Source organism: Malaclemys terrapin, chromosome 2 (genome assembly GCF_027887155.1).
Source record: "Malaclemys terrapin pileata isolate rMalTer1 chromosome 2, rMalTer1.hap1, whole genome shotgun sequence".
Classification (NCBI taxonomy): Eukaryota; Metazoa; Chordata; order Testudines; family Emydidae; genus Malaclemys; species Malaclemys terrapin.
In genome coordinates, this window is record NC_071506.1 from 111307372 (window position 1) to 111331559 (window position 24188).

Consider the following 24188-nt stretch of genomic DNA (forward strand, 5'->3'; position numbering starts at 1 on the left):
TGGCTGTGTATCTCAGTAAACGTGCAGTGTTGTTACAGACACCCATGCTGATCCCAGGATATGAGAGAGACAAGGTAAGTGAGGTGACAACTTCAGTTGGACAGAGAGAGAGAGAGAAACTCTGGCAATCCAGAGAGCTCTTTTCCTGCCTTGAAGAAGAGCTCCAAAGCTTGCTTCTTGTCTCACCAACAGAAGTTGGTCCAATAAAAGGTGTTATTACCTCACACCCACCTTGTCTCCCTATTAGAGAGGGAAGACCAAGCAGGACTGCCCTGGGTAGCCAGGCAGAGTAGATTTCCTTTTCTCTTGCCCAGGTATTACCCCAGATCCTTGCTTCCCACGCCTGCTCCATTACTCCCCCCACCCCACCTGCTGTCTTTCCCCTTGGCCTCGGTGAGCCCACTTTTCCCAGCCTCCTCCCAGGCTGCCTGCTCCCAAGTGATGTGCTAAGATTTCCATTTCCTCTCCGCCTGTTACACAGGGCGGTTGGTGGAGCTGCTGAGAGGCAGTTCTCGCTCTCTCTCCATTTTCACACAGCCCCTCACCCCCTTTGCTGTCTTTCTCCATCTCTCTCTTGCTGGACTTGGCTTTATTTGGCGCTCCCGGAAGCTGCGGTGCGTGTCTCTCTGCCGGCTTGACTGACACCAGCTCCCACGGAGAGGAGGAGGCGGCGGCAGCGGCCAGGGATTTTCCCCGCAGCAAGGGCGCGAGCAGGGGGCTCCTCCAGCCAGGTAAGTCCAGAGCAGCCCGCGGCGGGCCGGGCGGAGCCCGCTGTGGAGGTGCCGCAGGAGGGCTGGGGTGGGGGCAGCCTTGCGGGGCGATCCGGAGCGGGGCGGTATGTGTGTGTACGCGCGCGAGGCGGAGCGGCGGCTGCAGGGGGCCGTGCAGAGGGGCCTTGCGTTGCCAAGCGGCTGCTGCCTGCAGAGGACATCTTGGGGGAGGGGGGGATGCTGAGGGGTGCGGTAGGGGGTTTATTGTACCATGATCCCCAAGCAGTGCTGCCCTTGCGGGCTTCGGGGGCGGGGCTGCATAGCGACAGAGCTGCCTTTGCCTCCTCTATCTGGGTCAGCTCTGCACACTGGTGCTGCCTCCCCCACATGCTCTGGGCGGTGGCCTGCTGCTGGCCAGGGCCCCGGCCCGCTCTTCAACTTTCGGCTCAGCCCCTGAAAAGCCCCAACATCACCTCTCCCTTCCCCCCAGCCCCCGTCCCCTCTGAAGCCAGGCTGACAGCTGCACGCAGCACCAGAGAAGCGCTTCCAGAGAACCGGGCTTTTATTATTACAGCTGTACCTGCATATTCTGCTTTTCAACCTCGTATTCAACTGATGAGGAGAAGGGAAGGTGTGTGACAGCCCCTGAGAGCAGCACTGCAGGATTTGACTTGTTGAGGGTAGATAGAGCCATAAGATTTGCTGGATTAGACACCCCACACCCGCATCACCCTGTTTTTCTAAGAGATTGTCGGAAACCGTCTGGTTGTTCGTTTAGATCTGAAGGTGTCAAGTGATGCCCTGCTGATTCGGACAGTGCAAGACTAAGATTAGCTAATTTTGTTCAGGAGCCAGGGCTGTTTGACGATGGCTAGGCTTAAATTGTGCCAGGAAACACCTAGAGCCTCAGAAGCAAAATTTTAGGTGACAAGAGATTTAGGTTAGTGATTAGCCTACAGGTATAGCTTCGTGGAAAGCAAAGGGTTAAAGAGCAATTTAGGATATACTCCCTTGCGATAGAACATGTAACAGAGAGACACTACTTATAGGGATGCTACAAAACCAAAGGAGGAAGGTTGGGGGCGGGGGGGGGGTCAAGAGAGAAGAATGAAGAAACTCAAAGCCTACACCTTGCATTTTGAAATAAATTAACATTTTAAAGGAATACTCTCGACAGATTCATTTTGCACAATAGCAGAGTAGAATTAATCATGAGCCCACCTGAAAAACTATAAAATAAATGTATTTTTTTTAAATGACTGGGAATTTAGAGCTATATGTTTGCAATAGACAAACACAGCTGATGGCTTATATCAAATCAAACCAAATTTAATCAAAATCAGTAAAAAAATTTAAATAAAGGACTTTTGAAAAAAATGACTAATGACTAATACAATGATAGAATATATTTAAAGAAAAAAACATTGATCTAGAGGCAGCTATATTAACAGTTGTTTAAAAAAGGGGACTACTGTGTTTTTAAAAAATGCTGCAGGATAAAGACAAAAGTGTTTGGTTCAGTGGGTACCATGCTTCATTGTTCTATGAAATCATTATCTGCAAACCATTCATATTTCAGGGAGTGAGTGGTATTTTTAAATTGCAAGCTGTTAAATACTTTCTCAAATATGTCCTTATTGCATAAGGTATTAATACATTAGCAAAGTGAATATTTTCACATCCTAATTTTTATGCCTCAGACATATTGAAGCAGGTTTTTCTTTTGTTTACAGCTCACAGAATGGTAAAGTTTCCTTTAGCTTTTGTTTAACACTATAAACTTTAAAACAAGAATTTCACAACAAAATTGAAGGTTGGGGGGGAGAAAAGGGGAAGCTTTTAAACAATGTAGTACTATGAACAGTGCTTTTTCTATAGGGAAGCAAGGTGTGTAGAATAATATGACATTTTAGATCTTTGTTGTAATAAAGTGTTACAGGGTCCTTAGAATATTTCTGTGATTCATCAACCTCTTCTCCCTCAAGAAAGTGAGCACTGCTCAGATCTAGACGGTGCATAGGCAGAACTCCAAGTGTAATGAATAAAATATGTTTTCTCTATTAAATAAAAATGAAAAAGGTGTGCATTATTTACTACAGTAGGTCTAACACATTACATGGCTTAGTCATCCATTGTAGACAATAGCAAATACTTCAGTGAAAAAAATGCTTAGTATCCTCAGTCCTATAGCTAATGGTAAGTGATCTTGGTATACTAAGATCCTATATTAACTAAAGTATAAACAGGTAAACCAATATTTCTTTATGTTCATATCAGACTTCCACATTCCAAACCATAACTCGCCTAAATCTCTCTTGCAAGAGCAATACTGACAATCCTGATAGTGGCTCCAAAAGAACACTAAAATTACCATCTATACAGGACTACATTTGATGGGAATCTGGGATTTTACCCTAAATTATCATAGACTGGAGAAAGAATGTGGCCCAGTGGAGTGGGCAGGAGGACTGGAAGTCGGGAGACCCATATTTTGTTCCTGGCTTTACCACTGACTTTTAGTGTGACTTGATGCAAGTTATTTAATTTTGCTGTACTTCAGTTTACAGTCTTTAAGGAATAAGGACATTTACCCACCTTAGTAAAATGCTTTGAGATCCAGAGAGGAAGAATGCTGGCATGCCAAGTACCTTTAATGGAATGTTCATTGTGGTTTTGCGCAGACTTCATTGCCCTAAAAAAAATCACATGCACAAAAAAAAAAAAAAAAAAGAATTTTAGTAGGTGTGTCTTAGTAAGACACTTTTATAGTAAAAATTGGGAAAATTCCTTTACTTCTCACATTTATTAGGCAAACAAAACAGTAAGTTAACCCTGACTTGCACTAAGTTTTCAGGCACGTAGATCTTATAACAAACTAAGGAAGAGACTTTGGCTGCATTCAATTTTTGAAAATTCTTTCTTCTTAATTCTAGATGTTTCTCTTGTATTTGGAATGCAAAAGGAAAGTTATTTTGTATAGCTAACTTAACAGTTATAAATTCCCATGAATGGTAACCAAAGCTGTCTAGTCTATGCCAAGAGTTCCCAAATCGTTTGGAAAACGGATAATAGTTTATCAGACTAAGGGGCCAGTCAGACTCCTATCGATATCAGTGAGAGCTTGTTCAGGCGCTAAGTCTTTGCACGTACCTCTAGTTCATCTATACATATTAATTTAGGCCTGGTCTACACTGGGGAGGGAGGTCAATCTAAGTTACGCAACTTCAGCTAAATGAATAACGTAGCTGAAGTCGACGTACTTAGACCTAGTCACTGCGGTGTCTTCACTGCGGTGAGTCGACTGCTGCCGCTCCCCAATTGACTCACTTGCACCTCTTGCGGCGGTGGAGTTCAGGAGTTGACGGGAGAGCGCTTGTGGATTGATTTATCGCGTCTAGACTCTAGATTCAGCGGGTAGTGTAGACATACCCTTACAGTGGCACTTGGGCTGCTGAAGACTTCAGTCTCATGGTTGCAAGAGGACGTTTCATCGAGTGTTAACACACATACAAGAGAGTGACCCACTCTTATGAAGTGTTGAGACAGTAGTGGCCGGTGGTCTTCAGCATCTCAAGACTTATGCTGGCTGGAACAGTCAAGAGTACTAATTATAAAAGCCTGATGTGCAGGTACTACTGTGCATTGGGAATCACTGGCCCAATGAATAACGTTTGTGGCCTAGTTAAAAGGTAGATAAGTGGCCAACTACATAATTGGCTAAAGTATCTGATTTAGTTCCAAGGCAGTGAGTTCAAATCCTATTACAGCATAGGATTTGTAATATTTCAGTCCAGTTTTTCCATCAATGTAACTACACATTAATGTGCTACTTTTCTGAAGCAACCACTGATTCAACACATTCTGCACCTAACCACCAGTGGTTTAGGGAAAAGAATAATTCAGCCATATGAAGATTTCATGTCAATCAGAGCAGCCATGTTAGAAAAGGTTAACTGTAGAAATGGTCAAGTTAAACAAGACCTAATCAGGATTAACTTGGTCATTCTGGAGTTCATAATTCCAGACACTGAAACTCTGATGTGGGATAAGTTGCGTACAACTCTGTCACCCTGGGATATATGCCGGTTAGTTCTCATAAACGGAATAAGGTTGAGCTTGGTCACTACTAAGAGAGAAGATCTTCGGATAGAAACCAAGGTGCTAGAAGAAATTTTGTTGGTAATTCAGTAGGTGGCACTCTTCATTCTGTGTCAGAAGCGAACACATGCCCCAGCATAGTTCTGGAGACACTGGGGTATTAGAGCCTTTGTCTTTGGAACGAGACATGAAAAAAGGGCCTGATTACTTGTGATCAGTAAAGACCACAGTGCTTTTTGTAAGGGTAATAATGGTATCCACCTTGTCCTAGCCCTATTCCAGACATTCTTCCAACTGCCATTTCTTTTGTAGTTTAAACAGGATATGGCAGTATTCTTCACTTGTTCTAAACTCCTGTGAGTTGTTAGACCAATGTTATACGTCACACCCAAAGTGGCTGCATTCCCATATTGAACGAAGTGCTTCCTCTGCTTATAAAGTTCAGACCTAATGTGGTCCATGAGTGATGGATTTTATAATTATGATTGGCTGAACTGTCCTCATTTTCTGATTGTGAAATTTATTGGATCATGTAGTATATACATGGTAACTGTTTTCCATACTCCTTTCTTAATCCACTAGTACCCGTTAAAAAGTCTACCCTAGTTCTCTTACAGAAATGGACCAATTCTCATTAATTTGTCAGATTTAAATGATGTTATTCTACCTCCTTTTGAAGAAAGGCTCCTTCCCCATCCTTAAGTACTAGGATAGCAGGGGCAGGACAGAGGAGTGCTACATGAATCCATGGTATGTTTCTCTGTGATAGCATGAAAGAGGATTTGGGTGTGGTGGGAAGTGGGCTAAGAGAGTGTGGTCAGTTAATATGCCACAGGCCTCACTTAGAACTCGATATAAATCTCTTAGAAGAGAATTGGAGTCTTTCCACTGACTTTAGTGGGAGTTGAATCAGGCTTTGTGAAGCCACAGCTGATACAGCCCACGGAGTGCAGTATTAATAGCAGCAGAGTAGCTACTTACCCCTCTCTACCTACCTCCTGAACTTGCAGGAGGATTCCTGCCTGGTTTCTCTTAAATCTTGAGTAATACTCACATACTCAGCTTTGAATGGGAGAATGTGATGTGCATTCCTTTATTTAGAAAAGATTACCCATTGACAGCACATTTTGTCTGAATAAAACAAAATTGAATGAGGAATGCAGGATTTGGCAGAGTATGGACATTCTCGAGAGCTAGGGTATACTACAGAGCAGGGGTCGGCAACCTTTCAGAAGTGGTGTGCCGAGTCTTCATTTATTCACTCTAATTTAAGGTTTTGCATGCCAGTAATACATGTTAACGTTTTTAGGTCTGATTCTATCAGTCTATAATATATAACTATTGTTGTATGTAAAGTAAATAAGGTTTTTAAAATGTTTAAGAAGTTTCATTTAAAATTAAATTAAAATGCAGAGCCCCCCGGACTGGTGGCCAGGACCCGGGCAGTGTGAGTGCCATTGAAAATCAGCTCGCATGCCGCCTTCAGCACACGTGCCGCCTTCAACACACGTGCCATAGGTTGCCTACCCCTGCTATAGAGAAACAATCAAGTTTGCCCTAAGTGGTAGTAACAGCAACTTAACGGTTGCCAGTTCTGGAAGTTTTGCCTAGAGACTATTGTCTTCTTTCCTACCATGATTTTTTGTTGGTGGTGGTTACCATAATTCTGGCTGGTCAAAGAAGTGAAACCCGGACAGCTTCTTTGCATTGAGGAGCATACCCTTTTAAATACAGTAACTCCTCTCTTAAAGTCATCCCAGTTAACATTGTTTCATTGCTGATCAATTAGGAAACATGCTTGTTTAAAGTTGTGCAATGCTCCCTTCGAACGTCTTTGGCAGCCGCCTGCTTTGTCCACTCCTTTCAGGAACAGCAGCCCGTTTCAGCTAGTTGATGGGGGCTTGTAACCAGGGTGGACCGGCAGCCCCCCTATCAGCTCCCCCTAAGTTCCCTGTGCTGCAGCCACCCAGCAGGCTATCAATTGCTGGACAGTTCAGCTGTCCCTCCCCCCGCTGCTATGTGCTGCTCCTGCCCTCTGCCTTGGAGCTGCTCCCCGAGACTCCTGCTTGCTGTGCAGGAGGGAAGGGGGGTGCTAATGTCAGAGTGCCCCCTCCCCCCCACTTACCCCTTCTCCATATAGAGTAGGGAGGGGACATGGACGGAGAGAGACAGAGAGCCTGGAGCAGCAGCTGCTGCTGCAACTTCCTGATCCACTTAAAAAGACAATGCACTTAAGAGTGAGTCAGCTTACTTAAAGGGGCAGTGTGCATCTCTCTCTCTCCTGCATGCAAGGTGTGTCTGTCTCTGTCTGCTATGCTGTCTCCCCTCCCTCGTGTTTGTGCTGCCTTGTGTGAGAGGCTACATTAACAACAATGTGTTAACCCTTGAGGGCTCAGCCAAGTGCTAGTTCATCATTTAGCAGCAAGGCATTTCCTGGGAAATATCCCTCCCTCTTCCACCCTCTAACTTCACCACCTCAACCAAGCTTCAAAATCATCATAGCTGTGAACAGTGTTAAATTGTTTGTTTAAAATGTATACTGTGTGTATATCTATAGAATATATAGTTTGTCTGGTGAAAAAAGTGTCCCCTGGAACCTAACCCCCCTATTTACATTAATTCTTATGGGGAAATTGGATTTGCTTAACATAGTTTCACTTAAAGTTGCATTTTTCAGAAACATAACTACAACGTTAAGCGAGGAGTTACTGTAGAACAAAGGCATATTAAAAGCACAAGTTAGATAGAATTCTAATTTAGTTAAGGATTTTACCATTCAATCTTATTGGATGAGGTTGCCATGCTTCACTAGCTCCAACATCTGTGGCCGTATGCAGTATATTCTCCACAGTATATTCTCCAAGTTCAGCAGCGCAGTTTGCCTGCATACAGTAATCGGACTCGTGGCATGTAATTAAGTGGCTTGCAAGCCCTATAGATTTGATTACTTGAAAAGTATTATGCTAATACATGGCAAAGGGGTGCCTAAGAACACAGTATATCTATTGATGGGAAAAAAACTTAAAATCTTACACTTCATTGTCACGAAGATTCATAGATTCTAGGACTAGAAGGGACCTCAAGAGATCATCGAGTCCAGGCCCCTGCCCGCATGGCAGGACCAAATACTGTCTAGACCATCCCTGATAGACATTTATCTAACCTACTCTTAAATATCTCCAGAGATGGAGATTCCATAACCTCCCTAGGCAATTTATTCCAGTGTTTAACCACCCTGACAGTTAGGAACTTTTTCCTAAAGTCCAACCTAGACCTCCTTTGCTGCAGTTTAAACCCATTGCTTCTTGTTCTATCCTTAGAACAGAATGAAGAGAAGCAAGTAAAGCCAGACAAAAAGATAAGGAGAGAACTGGGAACACAGTGACATAAAAGGAAGCATAAGTGATTAGGAGGGTGTACTAAGAAATGGGTTGCCTTGGTTATTTTAACTCCATCAAATTAGCAATCCTTGATTGCTACAGTAGATCATTAAATAATGAACTTTTCTTTGTCACCACCATTGATAAAGCATTAAGAATTATTCAGCTGTGGATGGGAGGTTTTTTTCCCCTCTTTTAAAAAAAAAAAAAAAAAAACACAAACCTAGATGTTCATGTGTAATTAGAGAATAAACTGCTATTTCAAGGCATACTAAATATATATGCACATACTGTATTAAAAAATGTGAATCAGTAAAATATTTCAAAGACCTCAGCACATTCAGTGTGTGCATAGACAGACTCTTGAATAATTATCCTGGCATGTGCTATTGCTTACCTATAGTTATATGAGACTAAATTGGGATGTGATAAGAAACTTAAAATGTGTTTCTAATCTTAGTCTGTTTTGCTGGATGGGATTTTTTTTTTTTTAAATGAAAGCTCTCCTAATATTTTATATATTGTCAAAATATAAAAATGTCACACTGTCCTCTTGGATTTTTTTTTTTTTTTTTTAAACTTTAGTCTGTTGGACAAAACACAGGAAAGAGGAAGAGTGACAGAAAAACCAAACACACAGTAGGTAGGCTCTGCAGTAGTAGGCAATTTGCATACCAACTCTGATGTCAGACAAAGGAAAAAAGCTTGGGGATAAGTAGGAGAAAACAAGGAAAGGTCAGGATTTTCCCTTCTCCAGAGAGGTCTTGTCTGATAAAAAGGCTTTTAAGACTCAACACTGTACCTGAAGAGTGTAACTCACAGAAAAAACCCTTTTGGATGCCATCCTGTATGCCTAGAATATATTATACTAAAAAGACCCAAACAACCTGCAACAGGGCCAAGGACAAAATGAGAAGAAAGCTCACCAAAGGCTCAGGTTTGAGTACAAAGTCAGCCTCTCTCTAGGTAGGGTTTTATTGCAGGGATTCTTGTTTAATCTAAATTGACATTAATTTGGCATGTCTCTAGCTACATTCTTTCCATGGAGTTAACATAAAAACAAAGTACTAACCATACAAGGTAGCACTTCTGTTTCTCTAACATGCCATATGTGAGCTTCTGGCAAACACACTGTTCTTATCACACTGTCTTCTGTGAGAGAAATCCCCATTTTGTCTCCTCCTTCCACTTATGCTTTATAATGATGCAAACTCACCGCTCATACTCTTTTCCTTTTCTTCCTCCTACTCTTCTTCCCTCCCACCCCTTTTAAGGTGATGGAACTAAATAGGTTCTGCTGCACTTAATTAGTCCCATTCTTCCTCTCCCCTCCCCCCTTAGTGTCTCTCTGACTGGGAATTAATCCCTAAAACCATAAGCCATTGGCTGGCACAGTGGGGTCTCATTTTATGAACAACCTGAGTGTGGGGAGCAGCAAAGATTTGGGTTCCTCACCAGGCAATACCAACACACCTGTAACAATGTAAAGGAGGTTACATGTCAATTACAGGGGAAAGTAGCTATTCTTTGCATTTCAGCTTATATTGGCTGTGTTCTATGATTGGATGCTCCTCCAGTTTGAGAAGAATACCAGGAACATGTTGGGATGTTTCTCCTAACTTTATATGCTATACTGCTTTCTTAGCTAGCAGATGAAACAAGCCTTCCTGATATAGATTGCTACATACTACTCTAAACCTGTAATACCTTTGTGGTTGACTTTAAGATGCTCCCTTTTTAGAATACTGGAGGCTTGGTTTTTGTATAGTTTGTAGTGCAGTTCCATCTTATCAGAGAGCAAATGCACGGGCCACTATAATTTGGAGACTATGATAGTGATTTCTCCAAGCAGTGCAAGGGATTTAGTTGCACAACTTCTAAAATGCATCTCATGAGGTTGCACTGGAACAACCGAGAGCAGAATTTGCCCTGCACTATCTGTAGTGTGGTGGAAATATGTGAGAAAGAAAGGACCCAGCTTGACTTTCAGATCCCAGGCTCATTTTGAAGGGGCTGGCAGCTAGGGAAAAAAAAAACATCTTTGTAATTTTAAACTGAGTGAATATGGTAAGGAATCAAAAAGACCCACTAAACAAGGAACCCTATGATACTATTTTTACAGTTACTTTTCAGAGTAAAACTACACTTAAGAAAGGACCACCTTTCTTCTGTTCAAAACTGGAATCTTTGCTCTTCTGATTGTCATCATATTTTTTCACTTTTTTATTTTCTTATGTCACTGTGCTACTTACCCTCATGGACTCATTATAGCTTGTTTCTACTTGAGACAAAGCAATATGGTTTTCTCCCGTCAGCCATAAATAATGATAGCTGGAGCAGGCCCATTTGTGCTGCTCTTTCTTTGTCTGCTAGGTTGGCAAATATTTGAGATGAAGAGTGTCAAGAGAAGTTATTCTGCAGTTTTGTTCTTTCCTAGGTTACAGACATAAGTATATTTGTAGGTAGAGGTCAGATGGGGGTAGTGGAAGGAATGGTGATTCTATTTTAAGGTTTGCCTATAAAATATGCTCTGCCCATGTCTACATAGGCTGTGCTAGGCTCCTTGGGCTTGGAGAAAAAATAAATGGTGACCCCTTGCCAACACCACCCACTCGTGACACCAAAATGAAATATCACAGTAAATTGTGCAGGTCTATGATCCCCCTCTCCTTTCTTACATGCATGAAATAGTTAACGTGTTGGTATTTAATTATCATCATTGGGCATCTGAGTTAATACCCTAGTGAGCACCTTTCAGAGATACTGTTCCAGGCTTTTTCCAGGCTCAGGTAGGCTATGTCTTTACTGGGAAGAAAAAGAAAGCTGTGTTTTTTACATCAGATAGTTGTCTTGACTTAGACTGTAGATGGTCCTTATTTCAAGATAATGAATCAGCCCAACCTCACTTTAGAGTATTTTACAACTTCACTTTTAGACCTTAGCACATGAGATTTATGTAGAATGTGGAAGGAAGAGAGTCTGTAGGTTTTTTTAGGGGTAAACAATACTCATTTTAAGAAAAGGTTCTTATATTTTCACAAAATCTTGCACATTGTGGAATCTCTCCTGGTACCATCTATCTTATTTCATTCAGACAAAATATCCGGTATGTTAAAAAACAAACAATTTTTGGAATGTTTATGTCCAACTCACTCACTGGATATGCAGATTAAATTTTGCAAAAAGAACAATGCACACATCTATTGTAAGCAGGTTGAGTTCCCACCCTGCACCTAGCACAGTACACACGCACAGTGGATCTAGTCCAAGCTTACCCATGTCCAAGGATTTGCCTTTATTGCTAACATAAATAGGAACAAAATATAAACCTCAACCAACACTTTTTTTCTGAAAATGTCTGTTCCTAGGGTTTTCCCCTGTAGAATCCTTGTTCCCCAGTCACTCACAAACCTTATTAAACTACTAGGGTTGAGTTAAAAGGACCCATTAGCCTGACAGCCAAGGTGAATCAGCAGAAGAGCTCTGTATCTCTATGTAGGATCCTAATATCCTGTTACATCTTTTTAAAAAATTAAAAAGATGTAGTAATAATAATGGTAAAAACCCTCGTTGCATATTTGGCTATCTAATAATAGTACTTTAGACACTCTTCCCACAGTATGGGGACTGGTAAGTAGCACAATGGTGTTTGTTCTGGTTGCTAGTGTAGCTTAATAAAATGTAGTTTGTTGGAATCTAGTATTACACATGTGGTATCTCTGAGGGATTAACACTTTTAGCAATTATGTTTATTAGGAAATAACATACGCATACCCTAGATGTCACTTACTTGGATAAAATGTTCACAACCTTAAATGGAACATGTGTGCATGAAACCTGTTAAGTAAATGATGAAGGGGGAGGGGTTCCATGCTTTCTGAAACCTAGCTGTTTATTTGATTTGTTCACATCATGTACTTTTAGAAGGGAAAGAAGACAACATTAACTGATGAGAGGTCAGATCTTAAAGAAGCAAATACAAGACCATCTTGGTTTCTTGAATTGAAGCTGTATAGTCAGTAAAAACAACCAATACAGAATCTTACCACCGTATATACAATGATTGGAAAGATCTAGGAAATCCAAAGAGAGAATGTACATTCACAACCTTTTAGTCCAGACTTAACTGCGTTCCATATTGTATCTGTAAATAGCAGGTACAAATGATTGCAGGCACAACCTTATGCCAACAATTATTTACAACTGTATTTCAGTCACTTGGATATCCAAGTACCTAATTTACAGGTGCTGTCAGGCTGTGCAAGTAACCAAAATTGCACTGACCGTCATTTGTATCTGTCAGTTGGAGATGTAAAAATAGAGACCACTCCCTTAAAATGTAACAGATTTACTGGGGAGGAGATTGTTTTTCTAATGTTGTGATGATGCAAGCTAAGTAGTTTTTATAAGGGACATCAGTAAACCTGTCCTTAGCCTAGAAATTGATGAAAGTTAAAATCACCAAAAACTACAGAAGAATGATAGTGCTGTAAAACCGTGCTCATATGCAAATGTCTAACATTGTTTTTGTCTTTCAGAATGGCGGAGACACAGGTGTTGATGGAGAGGCTGGAAAAAGCTGTAATTCGACTTGAATCATTGTTTTCAGATTCACACAGATCCATTGGAATGGAGTGTGGAGCTGTAAACGGAGTTAATGGAGGTATGAGTGGCTCTTTCAAGAACTGCATGCCTTTTTTTGGAATGCCAGATATATAGCCTGTAAGTGGAGCATGTTTTTTGTTCCAAGAGAGAAAGAACAATCCCAGCCCCTTGAGAGCTGCACATTAGCAGAAAGCAATTTTTTTTCTTTTTTTGTAGACTCAGTTGGAAAATGTCAGGAGGCAACCTTAATCTTAATCTTAATCATACATTAGCATGCCCTAGAAAATTCAAGATTTGAACTAGTCTTAAATATATAGTCCATATTTCAAGCTTTATTGCTCTTTCTGTTTTACTGTTTATATTGTTACAGAGCACTCACCAGTTGAAAATGTCTGCTGGGGCTAATTAGCAGAAGACATGAGTGTTCCTGAAAAGTCAGAACATACATTTTACTGAAGAAATCAGCAATCAGGATTTATTTTCCAGCTCCTGAATTGAATTTCACTGTGCGGAAACACTGCATTGAATAGCTTGATCCCCTTAATCACAGCTGAACTTGTTCATAAGCATTTGCTCACTAATTGCTGCCACCAGCGCAGCATTGGCCTTATTTGACACTCTCTTTCATCCTCTGCCCCCAGAAGTGCATCTCCAAAGCCCTCCAAAGAGAGGAAGGAAGGCTAGGATCCCAATCTACCCACGCTTGTCTGTACCATGTTGCCAAGCCATACTTACTCACACTGTGCAGATCTTAAGTTAGACATTTGGTTGTCTTTGACATTTCCAGGTTAAGCAAAACTGCATGAGCGAATAGTCAAACAAGAACATATGACCCACACAGAAGCTGGGAAAATAAGTAACTATTAAGAACTATGTATTTTCAAAACATAGGCTCCAATCCTGCAATGAGCTCCATGTGGGGAAGACCCCTGCATCCACAGAAAGGTCACTGCAGGATTGGCGCCATTGTTACTAAGGTCCCTGTTCTAATTATTTTAATTGCAAAGCCACATCTACCCATTACATTTGCACAACCCTGTGCCTATGGGGCCAGCTACATCAGATGGAGGATTCACCATTGGGGAAAGTGCTGCTTTTAAATCCTGGCTGGGCTGCGCAGGAACTCAACCAGCAAAGCCTGTCTGTGAGAGGTTGTAAATCAACACATCTCCCAGCTGGTCTGGCCCTGCCTGTTCTGGAGGCTGCATCTGTCAGTCCCAAGTTTCCTGGAGGAGCAGGGACTACAGGATGTTCCCTGTATGGCACTCCTGCCACAGGCAATTACCATAGATGTGAGCCCAGAACCTAGGCTGTGCTGGCAGAGTGCATAGAGCCCACATCATGTGCAGTGTCACACTCAAGCAATCCATGAGTTTGGAGAGATGTATCAGTTCTAGCAATAGTGTTCATTTTAGGCCATTGTTATGTGTGTGGTGCCATGAGCACAGCTATAAGTTATATGCCTGTGGTGGTATGTTTGAGGACAGGTTCTCACATTCCAAATAGTCTCTATGGTTAAACATGATGGCCCAAGTTCCTCATCGGGGATGAATGTGGCTCAGTAACATGACACATAGAGTTCTCCATCTGTATTTATTCACGCCACTTTCCTTAACGGTGTCCCTCAAAGATGGAGGCTCTGGGCATACCATGTTTTAAGCCACGTTATCGCTTAATAGTCAGATCTTTACAGCTGCACCTGTTTTATAGGCTAATTAGCAGAAGACATGAGTGTTCCTGAAAAGTCTTTATTTCCTTTAAAACAGGAACTCAGGTAAAAGAGTATGTGTTCTTTCATAGCAATGACCCAAATAATTTACCATTGCTTACTTCGGAGTATATGTGTGATCAGTTAGGCTTGAATGTATATTGTATTCCATCTTAGTTGGTTAATATTTTTATCATACATGGCACGGGGGAGGAGAGTACATGTTTTGGTCCTGAAGATCATGGTGGCAGGCTTGCAGGAAAAACATGCAGTTTCTGAATTACAGAGAGGTCCACAGCAAACTCTAGGATATGGTCTCAGAAATCAGCAGCTTTGCTTCCTAAAAATAGGTATAGCTGTGTTCTGACTTTCTACAAAAAGAAGAACAGGAGTACTTGTGGCACCTTGGCCTCTCAGAGTTAGTAAGACAACTCCCACCTGTTTATGCTCTCTGTATGTGTGTATATATATCTCCTCATTATATGTTCCATTCTATATGCATCCGAAGAAGTGGGCTGTAGTCCACGAAAGCTTATGCTCTAATAAATTTGTTAGTCTCTAAGGTGCCACAAGTACTCCTGTTCTTCTTTTTGCGGATACAGACTAACACGGCTGTTACTCTGAAACTTGACTTTCTACAGTGTTAGTGCACTTGATGGGCTGCTCTTTGAGTCTCTGTGCTCCAAAATAAAAGCTTAAAATGAGCGTCGTGGAGACTGGCATGGATTTTTACGAAGAATATAAATGGGCTTTGGAAAACATTTTCTTCTCCACCATAAAAAACTTTGTGTGGTAGGTCCCACAAGAAACTTACACATAAACATTTCAAATGGATGAAAGCCCAGAAATTCCTTAGAATTAAAGGTGAGAGGAAAAGTAAGTGACATAAGGAGAACAGGACAGCCTAGGCATTCCATCAAGCAGCTTAAGAACAGAACGCTAAACACAGGCAATTCCAAGTCCTCATTGTCAAAGCTAGTGTTTTCTGTCAAAGGGCCAAAATGCTGTTACTGCAAAAAGAGCTTTCAGGGTTATTAATCAGGGTTCTGCAGTAGTGCAGTGCCAACTGGTTAAGACAGCATTGGGCAAAGCCCGGTGTCCCTTCAGAACAGGCTTTACTTTTTACCAAGTAGAGGGGAAGCTCAGGGAGAGAGGAAGGGGAGAATTTTGACCCTGATTCTGCAAAGCACTTGAGTGGCTTATATTTACACATGTGCTGGATGAGGGCCATGGAGAGGATATATCTCCATAGAGAGGATATATAGACGGCATATCAGGGAGCGAAAAAGGGACTGGAAAATATCCAAGAAAAGATTACTTTCTCTGGCTTAAATGATATAGAAGGCTATTCAGAAAGCCAGTTTGGTGTAAGAAACTGATTCTTACCTGGGTTTCCCAATAGTCAAGACAATCCATGTCCAGTTTAAATAGAATCCATTGTATCAGGATACAGTAGTATACTCTATATGAAAAATCATGCTTGTACTCATCATCTTGGTATGTTAAAAGTCACATAGTCATTGAGATTAATGATTTAGTAAAGTTAGCTTTTTTCCAGTCACTGGAGGAGGTTTTATCATTAATGGAATTTGCAGTTTTGCAAACTCAGACTATGAAACAAGGAGATTCCAATGCTGTGCTGATACTGATCGCTTAGGAACTGGTTTCCCTATATCGTAGAATTGCACTATTGCCATATTGAAGCCCCATCTTCCTAGAAATTGACATTGTTTTTTAATGTCTGCCAAACAATTTATAAAGCTTCAGGAATGGGTGTGTGGAATAAACATACCGGTAGCAGTGGTTCAGTACAGATTTCTTTAGGAGGATGACACTTGTTTTATGTATATTAATAGCACTGTGTCAATAAAAAGGTCTAAATCATGCTTACCTGGCCATTCTGACTTTGCAATATTGAAGAATATTTATTTTAGCACCTGTTATTTTAGCACAAAGGCAGCTAGCCACATACAGTATACAGATTACATTATTTTCACCCGGCTAGCCAGGTTCCGCTGGGAGCAAAATTGTTTGGTTGTTGCTGGAAATAATGGTTATGCATTAATTTTTACTGATTTTACAAGTCAGTGAATATGGCAAAATATTACAATTTTTTCCCATTTCTACAGTATTTTTCTCTCCAGCAGCAAAGGACAGTATCACAAATTACTGACTTTATGAACCGGTTGTAATGAAATGCCTTTCTCCCAAAGGTATAGCACCGTACGTAGAAGCCTTTGACAGACTGTTAAATGGGAGCGTGGCTGAGTTTCTCAGGAATAGCAAGGTCCTTGAAGGTGATGTGAAGATACATGTGAGTATTTTCCCATTTCCCCCCAATATAACTATGGTTGTCTCTAAATACACAAAACCTCCTCTACCAGTCTTGACTGTGGATAGGGCGATGGAATTCTCATTGCTGTTGCTTTAATTATTATTAGTAGTAGTTCCCAGAGATCTCAATCAGATAGAACCACATTGTGCTAGTGGTTGTATGAACACAAAATATGATACAGTCCCTGTCCCAAAGAGTTTACAATCCAAGGCAGTAATGTAGGAAAAAAAAACCCTTACACATATGCCTTAGTATACACAATATGAGTAGTCCCATTGCATACAGTTCAGCAAGAGCATGAATGTTTGCAGGATTGGGGCCTAATTAAAGACAAAGTGCAACAAATGAGTAAAAAACAATATGAAGTAAGGAGGATCCAGCACCACTAAGATCACATGAGTACAGAGGGTATTAATGTGCACAATTCGGTTCCAGATCTTAAGTTTTGGTTTTTTTTTATTTTATTCCTCATCTACTTTCTTTATTTTCAGGACTTTTGCCTATTTTGTTTTAAATTATTAAATTGTTTTTAATCTGCCCAATTTTTTATATCTATGTCTGTTTCTTTTTTCTTTTGCCATAAATTTTGTAACAAGGAATTTTTATAAAGACAAAGTTAGTTCACATTGAATGTGGTCATGTTATGTGCTGAAACCTCCCTTTTGTGATCTGGGTTTTAATTTTTTTTAAACTGTCTTTTCTAAAATTCAGTGACAATATACTCCCATTTATCTGAACCTCCACATTATCTTAATCCCTCCTGGTCCCCCAGCATGAGATACATAACTCTCTGTAGCATATATCTCATGCTGGGGGACAAGGAAGGGATTCAGATAATGAGGAGGTTCTGATAACAGCACAGAGACCCCTGGCCACGACTTCGAGGAGGAGCAGGAGGAGGAGCCCCCCGGTATGCTGCTCACGGGAGTGAGGGGAGCCCTCTGCAGCCCTGCTGTCATGGGAGTGAGTGAGCAGCACTGCAGAGGGCTCCCTGGGCAGCTGCAGGGCCAGTTACACCCGTGCCCTGTAGGCGCAAGGTACAGGGAAGGCTGGGGTCCTGGCAGGGCAGAGCAGAGTCCTGTATGGGGATCTCTGCTGTGCCCCACCAAGACCGCAGCCTCCCTCCCTCACCTTGAACCTGCAGGGATCAAGAGTCACCCCGTCCGTGGCAGTGCAGGGAGCTCCCAGCCCTGGGGGAGACCACCCTGCTGCCGAATGACTGAATGGCTCCTGCCCTCGATTATCTGAACTCCCAATTACTGAGATAAAATCTGTGTCCCCCACACTGTTTGGATAATCAGGAGTATACTGTATTTTCTGTGGCAGAGGGACAAAGGATGGATTCATCTGATCACAGCTTGCAACATCCCGTCTATCCTGGTAATGTCATAAAGCTACATGCAAATGGGGGGCTCATCACTCAAAGTCAGTTAGCTGATCTGAGTTGGGGGTGAAAGTGTGTCAGGGATTTTCCCTCATCTCAATAGAGCTGTGCGTCCATGTCTTTCCCCATATGAATTAATCCTTGCCTAATTCATTGCTGCTGCTACTCTACCCCACAAACCCTGCAGCAAGGAAAACATGCAGCTTCCACTGAGTTTGCAAAGCAAGGGTATCTACTTTACTCTCACCTTACCGGCTGAGAGCATCACCTTCAAAAGACCCTTACACCCAGTCTGCTCGAGGAACAAGAGTTCTGAGGTTGCTCTCTGAACTGGGTCTCTTGTATGGTTGTATACATTATTGTCCAATAGGGTTAGAGTGCCTCGGTCAGGAAGCTCTAGCATATTGGAATGGATCAGGAGATCAGGTGGATCCGGAGTCTGACTGTCTTTAGAAATTGCTGCAAAACTTTGCTCTTCGAAAAAGTCTTCCTACCATAAGAATGACACTCCCAACACTTCTAGTCTGAAACCCCTACCAGCAAAAAATAAAACAAAACAAGAAAAAAAGGGAGGGGACTCCTATGTGCTGTGGGAATACAAATTATAAAATAATAATAAAATATTTTTAAAAACAAAAACCAGGCCCTAAGCAGAGATTTGACCTCAAAAATAGAGAAGTGCCAGAGCCACCATGAACTTCACTATGAACTTCACTATTGCAATTGATGGGCAGCAGTATAAAACCCCATGATAAATAGGAAGACTTAGTATTGCATCCTAACAAACAAACAAAACAATGACATGGGCTAATTTACATATGGAATCCCAAATCTCCTTTATGCTAATGGGTACACTGCAAAGCCAGCCACAGAACTCTGCTAATTGAGTAAATCCACTCTAATCTGGCCACCATTTGACATACACAATTTAGTCCACTTAAAAGAATACTTAAATGAAAAGATTTAATCTTCCTGAATGTGTGGGCAGTTCTGGAATATTGTGGGTGCTACTGGAATACAAATACAATAATAATAAAGAGTGTTTGTTCAGAGCTACGGAAACTATTAGCAAGTTTCCATCATATAAAGAAAATGGGATTCTGTTTGTAACCTATTAAATATTCTGAAATTTTAGTCTCTGAATTTACAACATGAAATGCAAACCATAGTTGCCTTATGTTTCTACTTGCTGCTGCAACAACATCTGTGCTTTACCTTAACAAGCAGAACAAGGAGTGTTTTTCTTCTGGGTGTCTTATAGACCATGTGTCCTAAGCATTATGCTTGCAGCTGCTGTCTCTTTCACATAATGAGCTGAAGGGAAGGTTGTATTTTGTTTCAAAAAACACCTGTTGCCTAGAAAACCTCACATACCTGATTGATCAGGATGGTAATATGAGAGAGCGCTCACAGGGGATGTTATATTATGCTAAAGAAATAAGGGATTTAACGTGATGCATTTCATGTTGATTGCTGTAAGAACGGTGTGGTTTGCCTTTCTGATGAAAGGAAGAGTACAGCTACATCTAATGTCCGCTGCAGTGCCCCACTCCTATGTTTTTCTGAGCATACTGTATGCTAGTCTTTGGAAAGAGAACAAAATAAAAAAGAGGACTGATAACTAGCTTTTGTAAGCCATGCTGAACATAACAGTGCAGTGGATTTCAGAAAGATTAGTTCACTAAAGAAGAGTTTGGCGTAGACCCAAGCCAATTAGTAGTAGAATGGTTTTGAATTCAAACTATAGCATGTCTAGTGATGATTATTTTGGGAGGTCAACTGCATTAAAATAGCTAACCACATTAAAAACCAAAAGCTAGGATTTTTGTATAGCCTATTGAAAACAAGCTATATTAAACGTTTATGGCCAGATCTTTGGCCTTGCTCTGCTCCTGTGGTGATGCATATTGGCCACAAAACTAGTGTAACTGTCTATCTGGGTATTTAATCCATGCCTCTCAGAGCCCCTGACATAGTGAGGCTGCTCTAACTTGAGTCCAAGGATGAAAAGATCCAAGGAATCAGGGGAGTGCAAAGGTGGCCTCCTGGTTTAAATTGCACCTGTGGAGATATTCCAGCAGCCACAGATAGCCGGAGCAGAGTTGCATCAGCTCTATCCCCTTTTGCTTGGCCATATCCCCTCCTCCCAGGACTGTGATGAGGGTGACAAAGAGCCAGCTGTGCCAGATCTATTCTACCTAGTGATTCTGTTACATTGAAGAGACTGGTCAGGCAGTACAAAGGGGCCGAGGACCTGGCTTTGTCAGGTGTTCAGTAGGAGTCAGTTTGTGTTGGTTATGTGGGAGTCTGATATGCCAGGCTACGGGATGCTTTGGCTCAAGCAAGTTAGAATAATGATGTTCAAGATAAGATGTACAATGTAATGATAAGAATAGAACATACAAGTAGAGAAGTCTTCTGAGATAAGGTGTGCATACCATAAGATTGGCATATGACAATATTTCGTAGGACACATGATGGAAAAGAATTACAGTCTCCTTGTCAAACACATTGTATGATACGTGTTACTGTATTCAAAGAATTGGTTATCAGGTTAACTCTAATCATAGTTCCCTTTCCCCACATTCCAACTTATTTAGTCCATAGAGGAAAAGGTTACTGGTCTCTCTTCACTTCCAGGTTCTACTGTTTCTGCCAGAGAAACAGTCTGCAGTCCCTAGTGGCACAAAGTGTATCTGAAAAGTGGTTGCAGTGTCTCAAGACACTTCCTCGTCCCTCCCTCTCTCCCCTCCAGCAGGGGTCCTGGAGCCAACCAGGAAGAGGCATGGAGTATGCCCACAGGCTGTGCTGATTTAGCCAATCCTTTGAGCAGCCTCTGCTTGTAGGGCTCCTATGGAGCCCTGGCTGTCCTTCAAAGCTGCCTTCCCTTGGCAGTACCCCTGGGATGAAGCTGTCCCTGCTGGCTTGCAGGGGAGGGGATGGGGTGATTTTTATACATACATACACGAGCAGAAATTAATCAACCCCCCTGTATATTGTGTGTGACATTTAAATTGGGTTTCTCTGTAGTTTCTTGAGAAGAAAGATCTTGAAGTCATTATGGATAGTCCTCTGAAAACATCCACTTCATGTGCAGTGGCAGCCAAAAAAGCTATCAATGTTAGGAATTGTTAGGAAAGGGATAAATAACAAGACAGAAAATATCATAATGCCTCTATATAAATCCCTGGTACTCCCACATCTTGAATATTGCATGCAGTTCTGGTTGCCTCATCTCAAAAAAGATCTATTAGAATTGGAAAAGGTACAGAGAAGGGCAACAAAAATGATTATGGATATGGAACAGTTTCCGTATGAGGAGAGATTACAAAGACTGGAACTGTTCGGCTTGGAAAAGAGATGATGAAGGGGATACATATCCAAGGTCTATAAAATCATGAATGGCATGGAGAAGATGAATCAGGAAGTGTTATTTACTCCACATCACACAAGAACTAGGGGTCATCCAATGAAATTAATAGACAGAAGGTTTAAAACAAACAAAAGGAAGTACTTCTTCACACAACACAGAGTCAGCCTGTGAAACTTGTTGCCAGGGGGTGTTGTGAAGGCCAAAAGTATAATGGTATTCAAAAAAGAATTAGATAAGTTCATGGAGGATAGGTCCATCAATGGCAGTTAGCCAAGATAGTCAGTGATGCAACCCCATGCCCTAGGTGTCCCTAGCCTTTGACTTCCAGAAGCTAGGAGTGAACGATGGGATGGACCACTTGATGACGGTCTGTTCTGTTCATTCCCTCTGAAGCACCTGGCATTGGCCACCGTCGGAAGACAGGATACTGGGCTAGATTGAACATTGGTCTGATCCCGTATAGCCGTTCTTATGTTCTAGGAAGGTCTTGTAGTTAAGACACTGGCCTGGGACTTAGAAGATCTGGGTGCAGTTCCTAGCTCTTCCACAGATTTTTTGTGTGACCTTGGGTAAGTCACTTAGGCCCAGATTCTCAAAGGTATTTAGGTGCCTAACTCCCAATAAAAATAAATGGGAGTTAGGTGCCTACATACCTTTGAGGATCTGGGCCTTAATCTCTGTTCCTCATCTGTAAAATGGGGATAATAATCCTTCTCCCCCACATACTTTCTCTATTTAGATTTTAGATAGTTCAGGCAGGGACTCTCTCTTGCTGTGCATATACACAGCACTTAGCACAATGGGTCCCCAATCTCAATAGAGGCCGCTAAGCACTACTCCAGGGCTGGAGCACCCATGGAAAAAATCAGTGGGTGCCCAGCACCCACTAGCAGCCAGCTCTCCCTTTACCCCCAGGACCTCCTGTCCGCCGGCAGCCCTGCCAATCAACTCCTCCCCCTCTCTCCCAGCGACTAATGCGAGAAACATAGTTATGTGGGAGACAGACAAGATTGTCCATGATCTTTGCAGGTTGTTGTATCCTTGCTTTGTGCTGTTCGCATTTTTCACAGAAGGTATTAATGCGCCTTGCTTCAAAACAGTTAATGGTGACATGACATATCTGCAGCCATCTTGCTCTGTCGTGGGCTGTGGCTTCCCAGTTGTTGGAATCAACCTGATATACTTTCACGTTTGACTTCAGTGTGTCTTTATATCATTTCTATTGGCCACCACGAGAACAGGTACCTTGCATTAGATGACCATAAAATATGGCCCTAAGTATTCTCAAGTTGACAATAGAACGAGATGCCCAGACTAATGCAGCTGAGCGTTTATGAGCATGCTTTGAATGCCAGACATCTGACAACGATTCAGGATTTTGATATTGGGAATCTTGCCCCACCATTTGCAAATGGACCAAACACAGCACATGTGGAACTGATCAAGTTTCCAAATCATTAATAATAATTAGACTAAGATAAGGTAACTTTATTTTTCTTCATGTTGGTAACTACTATAAACAAAATAAGTAATAATCTACATCTGTTCATGACAAGCATTTTACTGAAAGATATGACACTCCCTGTACTCAAATCATCTATCCTTTACAGGGAGATGTGTAGAAATAGACAATGGACTTTCATGGTCATGATTTTTCAACAGGATCTCCTCTCTATGATGGGCAGAAAACACTGTTACAATTTATATTGCCTAATTTAACCATGCACTATCAAACCTATTATTTGGCTGATTCCTCATTAACAAGGCAATGTGCTTACAGGGCAGCAGAATGCACATGTGTACTCTCATGTTGATCTTGCTGTGCCCACAGGCTGTGTGGTTTCAGGCATTGTGCTAAAAGTTGAGTCAGGACTCAAAGTAGAGAATGATGTCAGTCTGCCCAATGAGAAGCATGCAGCGGGGCTGTCTCTCAGCTGTTGAAAGCAAACACTAGATAGAACCGTTTTTAGGGTAGGGAAACAACAGAGCAAAAGAAAAAATAATGAAGCAAAAATATTTTTAAAATATCCAAAATACACTTTCATAAAATAAAGAGAAAATTAAATAAAAAATAGTCTTAATGTAATGTTGATTGAAAAAAATTAAATATTAAAAAAATCCAGAAATTCTCAAAGTTCCCAATGCAATACCAACATTAACATTTGGAATTTCCTTACTTTTGATTGCTTGGAAACAGCTCCCATGGAAGTCAAACAGAATCTTTCTGTTGATTTTAATAGCAAATTGGATTGGGTTCTTTGTTGGAAGGGTTACCTTAATGTTGCAGTAATGCCAGTTTTAGCTTAAAAAGGAGGAGAAAAAAGTCCAACAGACACTGCTTAAAATCTTGGGAAATGGTGCCCAGCATGCCTAGCTGTGCATTGCTGGCACCAGAAGCATGCACCTGTAAGTTTTAAGGCGGGGGGGGGAATTCTACTGGGAGTGCTCCAGATGGCATTTAAGTCAAGTCAGAACATTAAGAACCCACAAACAAAAATAGTCAATCTATCAACAATTCTATACAACAACCTGCTTCCTTAGGCTTGGATTCTGCATAAATTTACACACATGCTTAAGCATTTACATTGTCCCACT

The 24188-nt window shown here is 41.5% G+C and overlaps 1 protein-coding gene across 1 annotated transcript in view; it reads left to right on the top strand.

The window, feature by feature from the left end:
* Positions 1–438: 438 nt before the first annotated feature.
* Positions 439–24188, top strand: part of CAP2 (cyclase associated actin cytoskeleton regulatory protein 2) — a 90578-nt gene continuing 66828 nt past the window's right edge. Inside the window, exons 1-3 of the mRNA XM_054018990.1 lie at positions 439–731; positions 12727–12851; positions 16715–16815. Coding sequence (XP_053874965.1) covers positions 12728–12851; positions 16715–16815 — 225 coding nt within the window. The 5' untranslated portion in view covers positions 439–731; position 12727. The remainder of the gene's footprint in view (positions 732–12726; positions 12852–16714; positions 16816–24188) is intronic.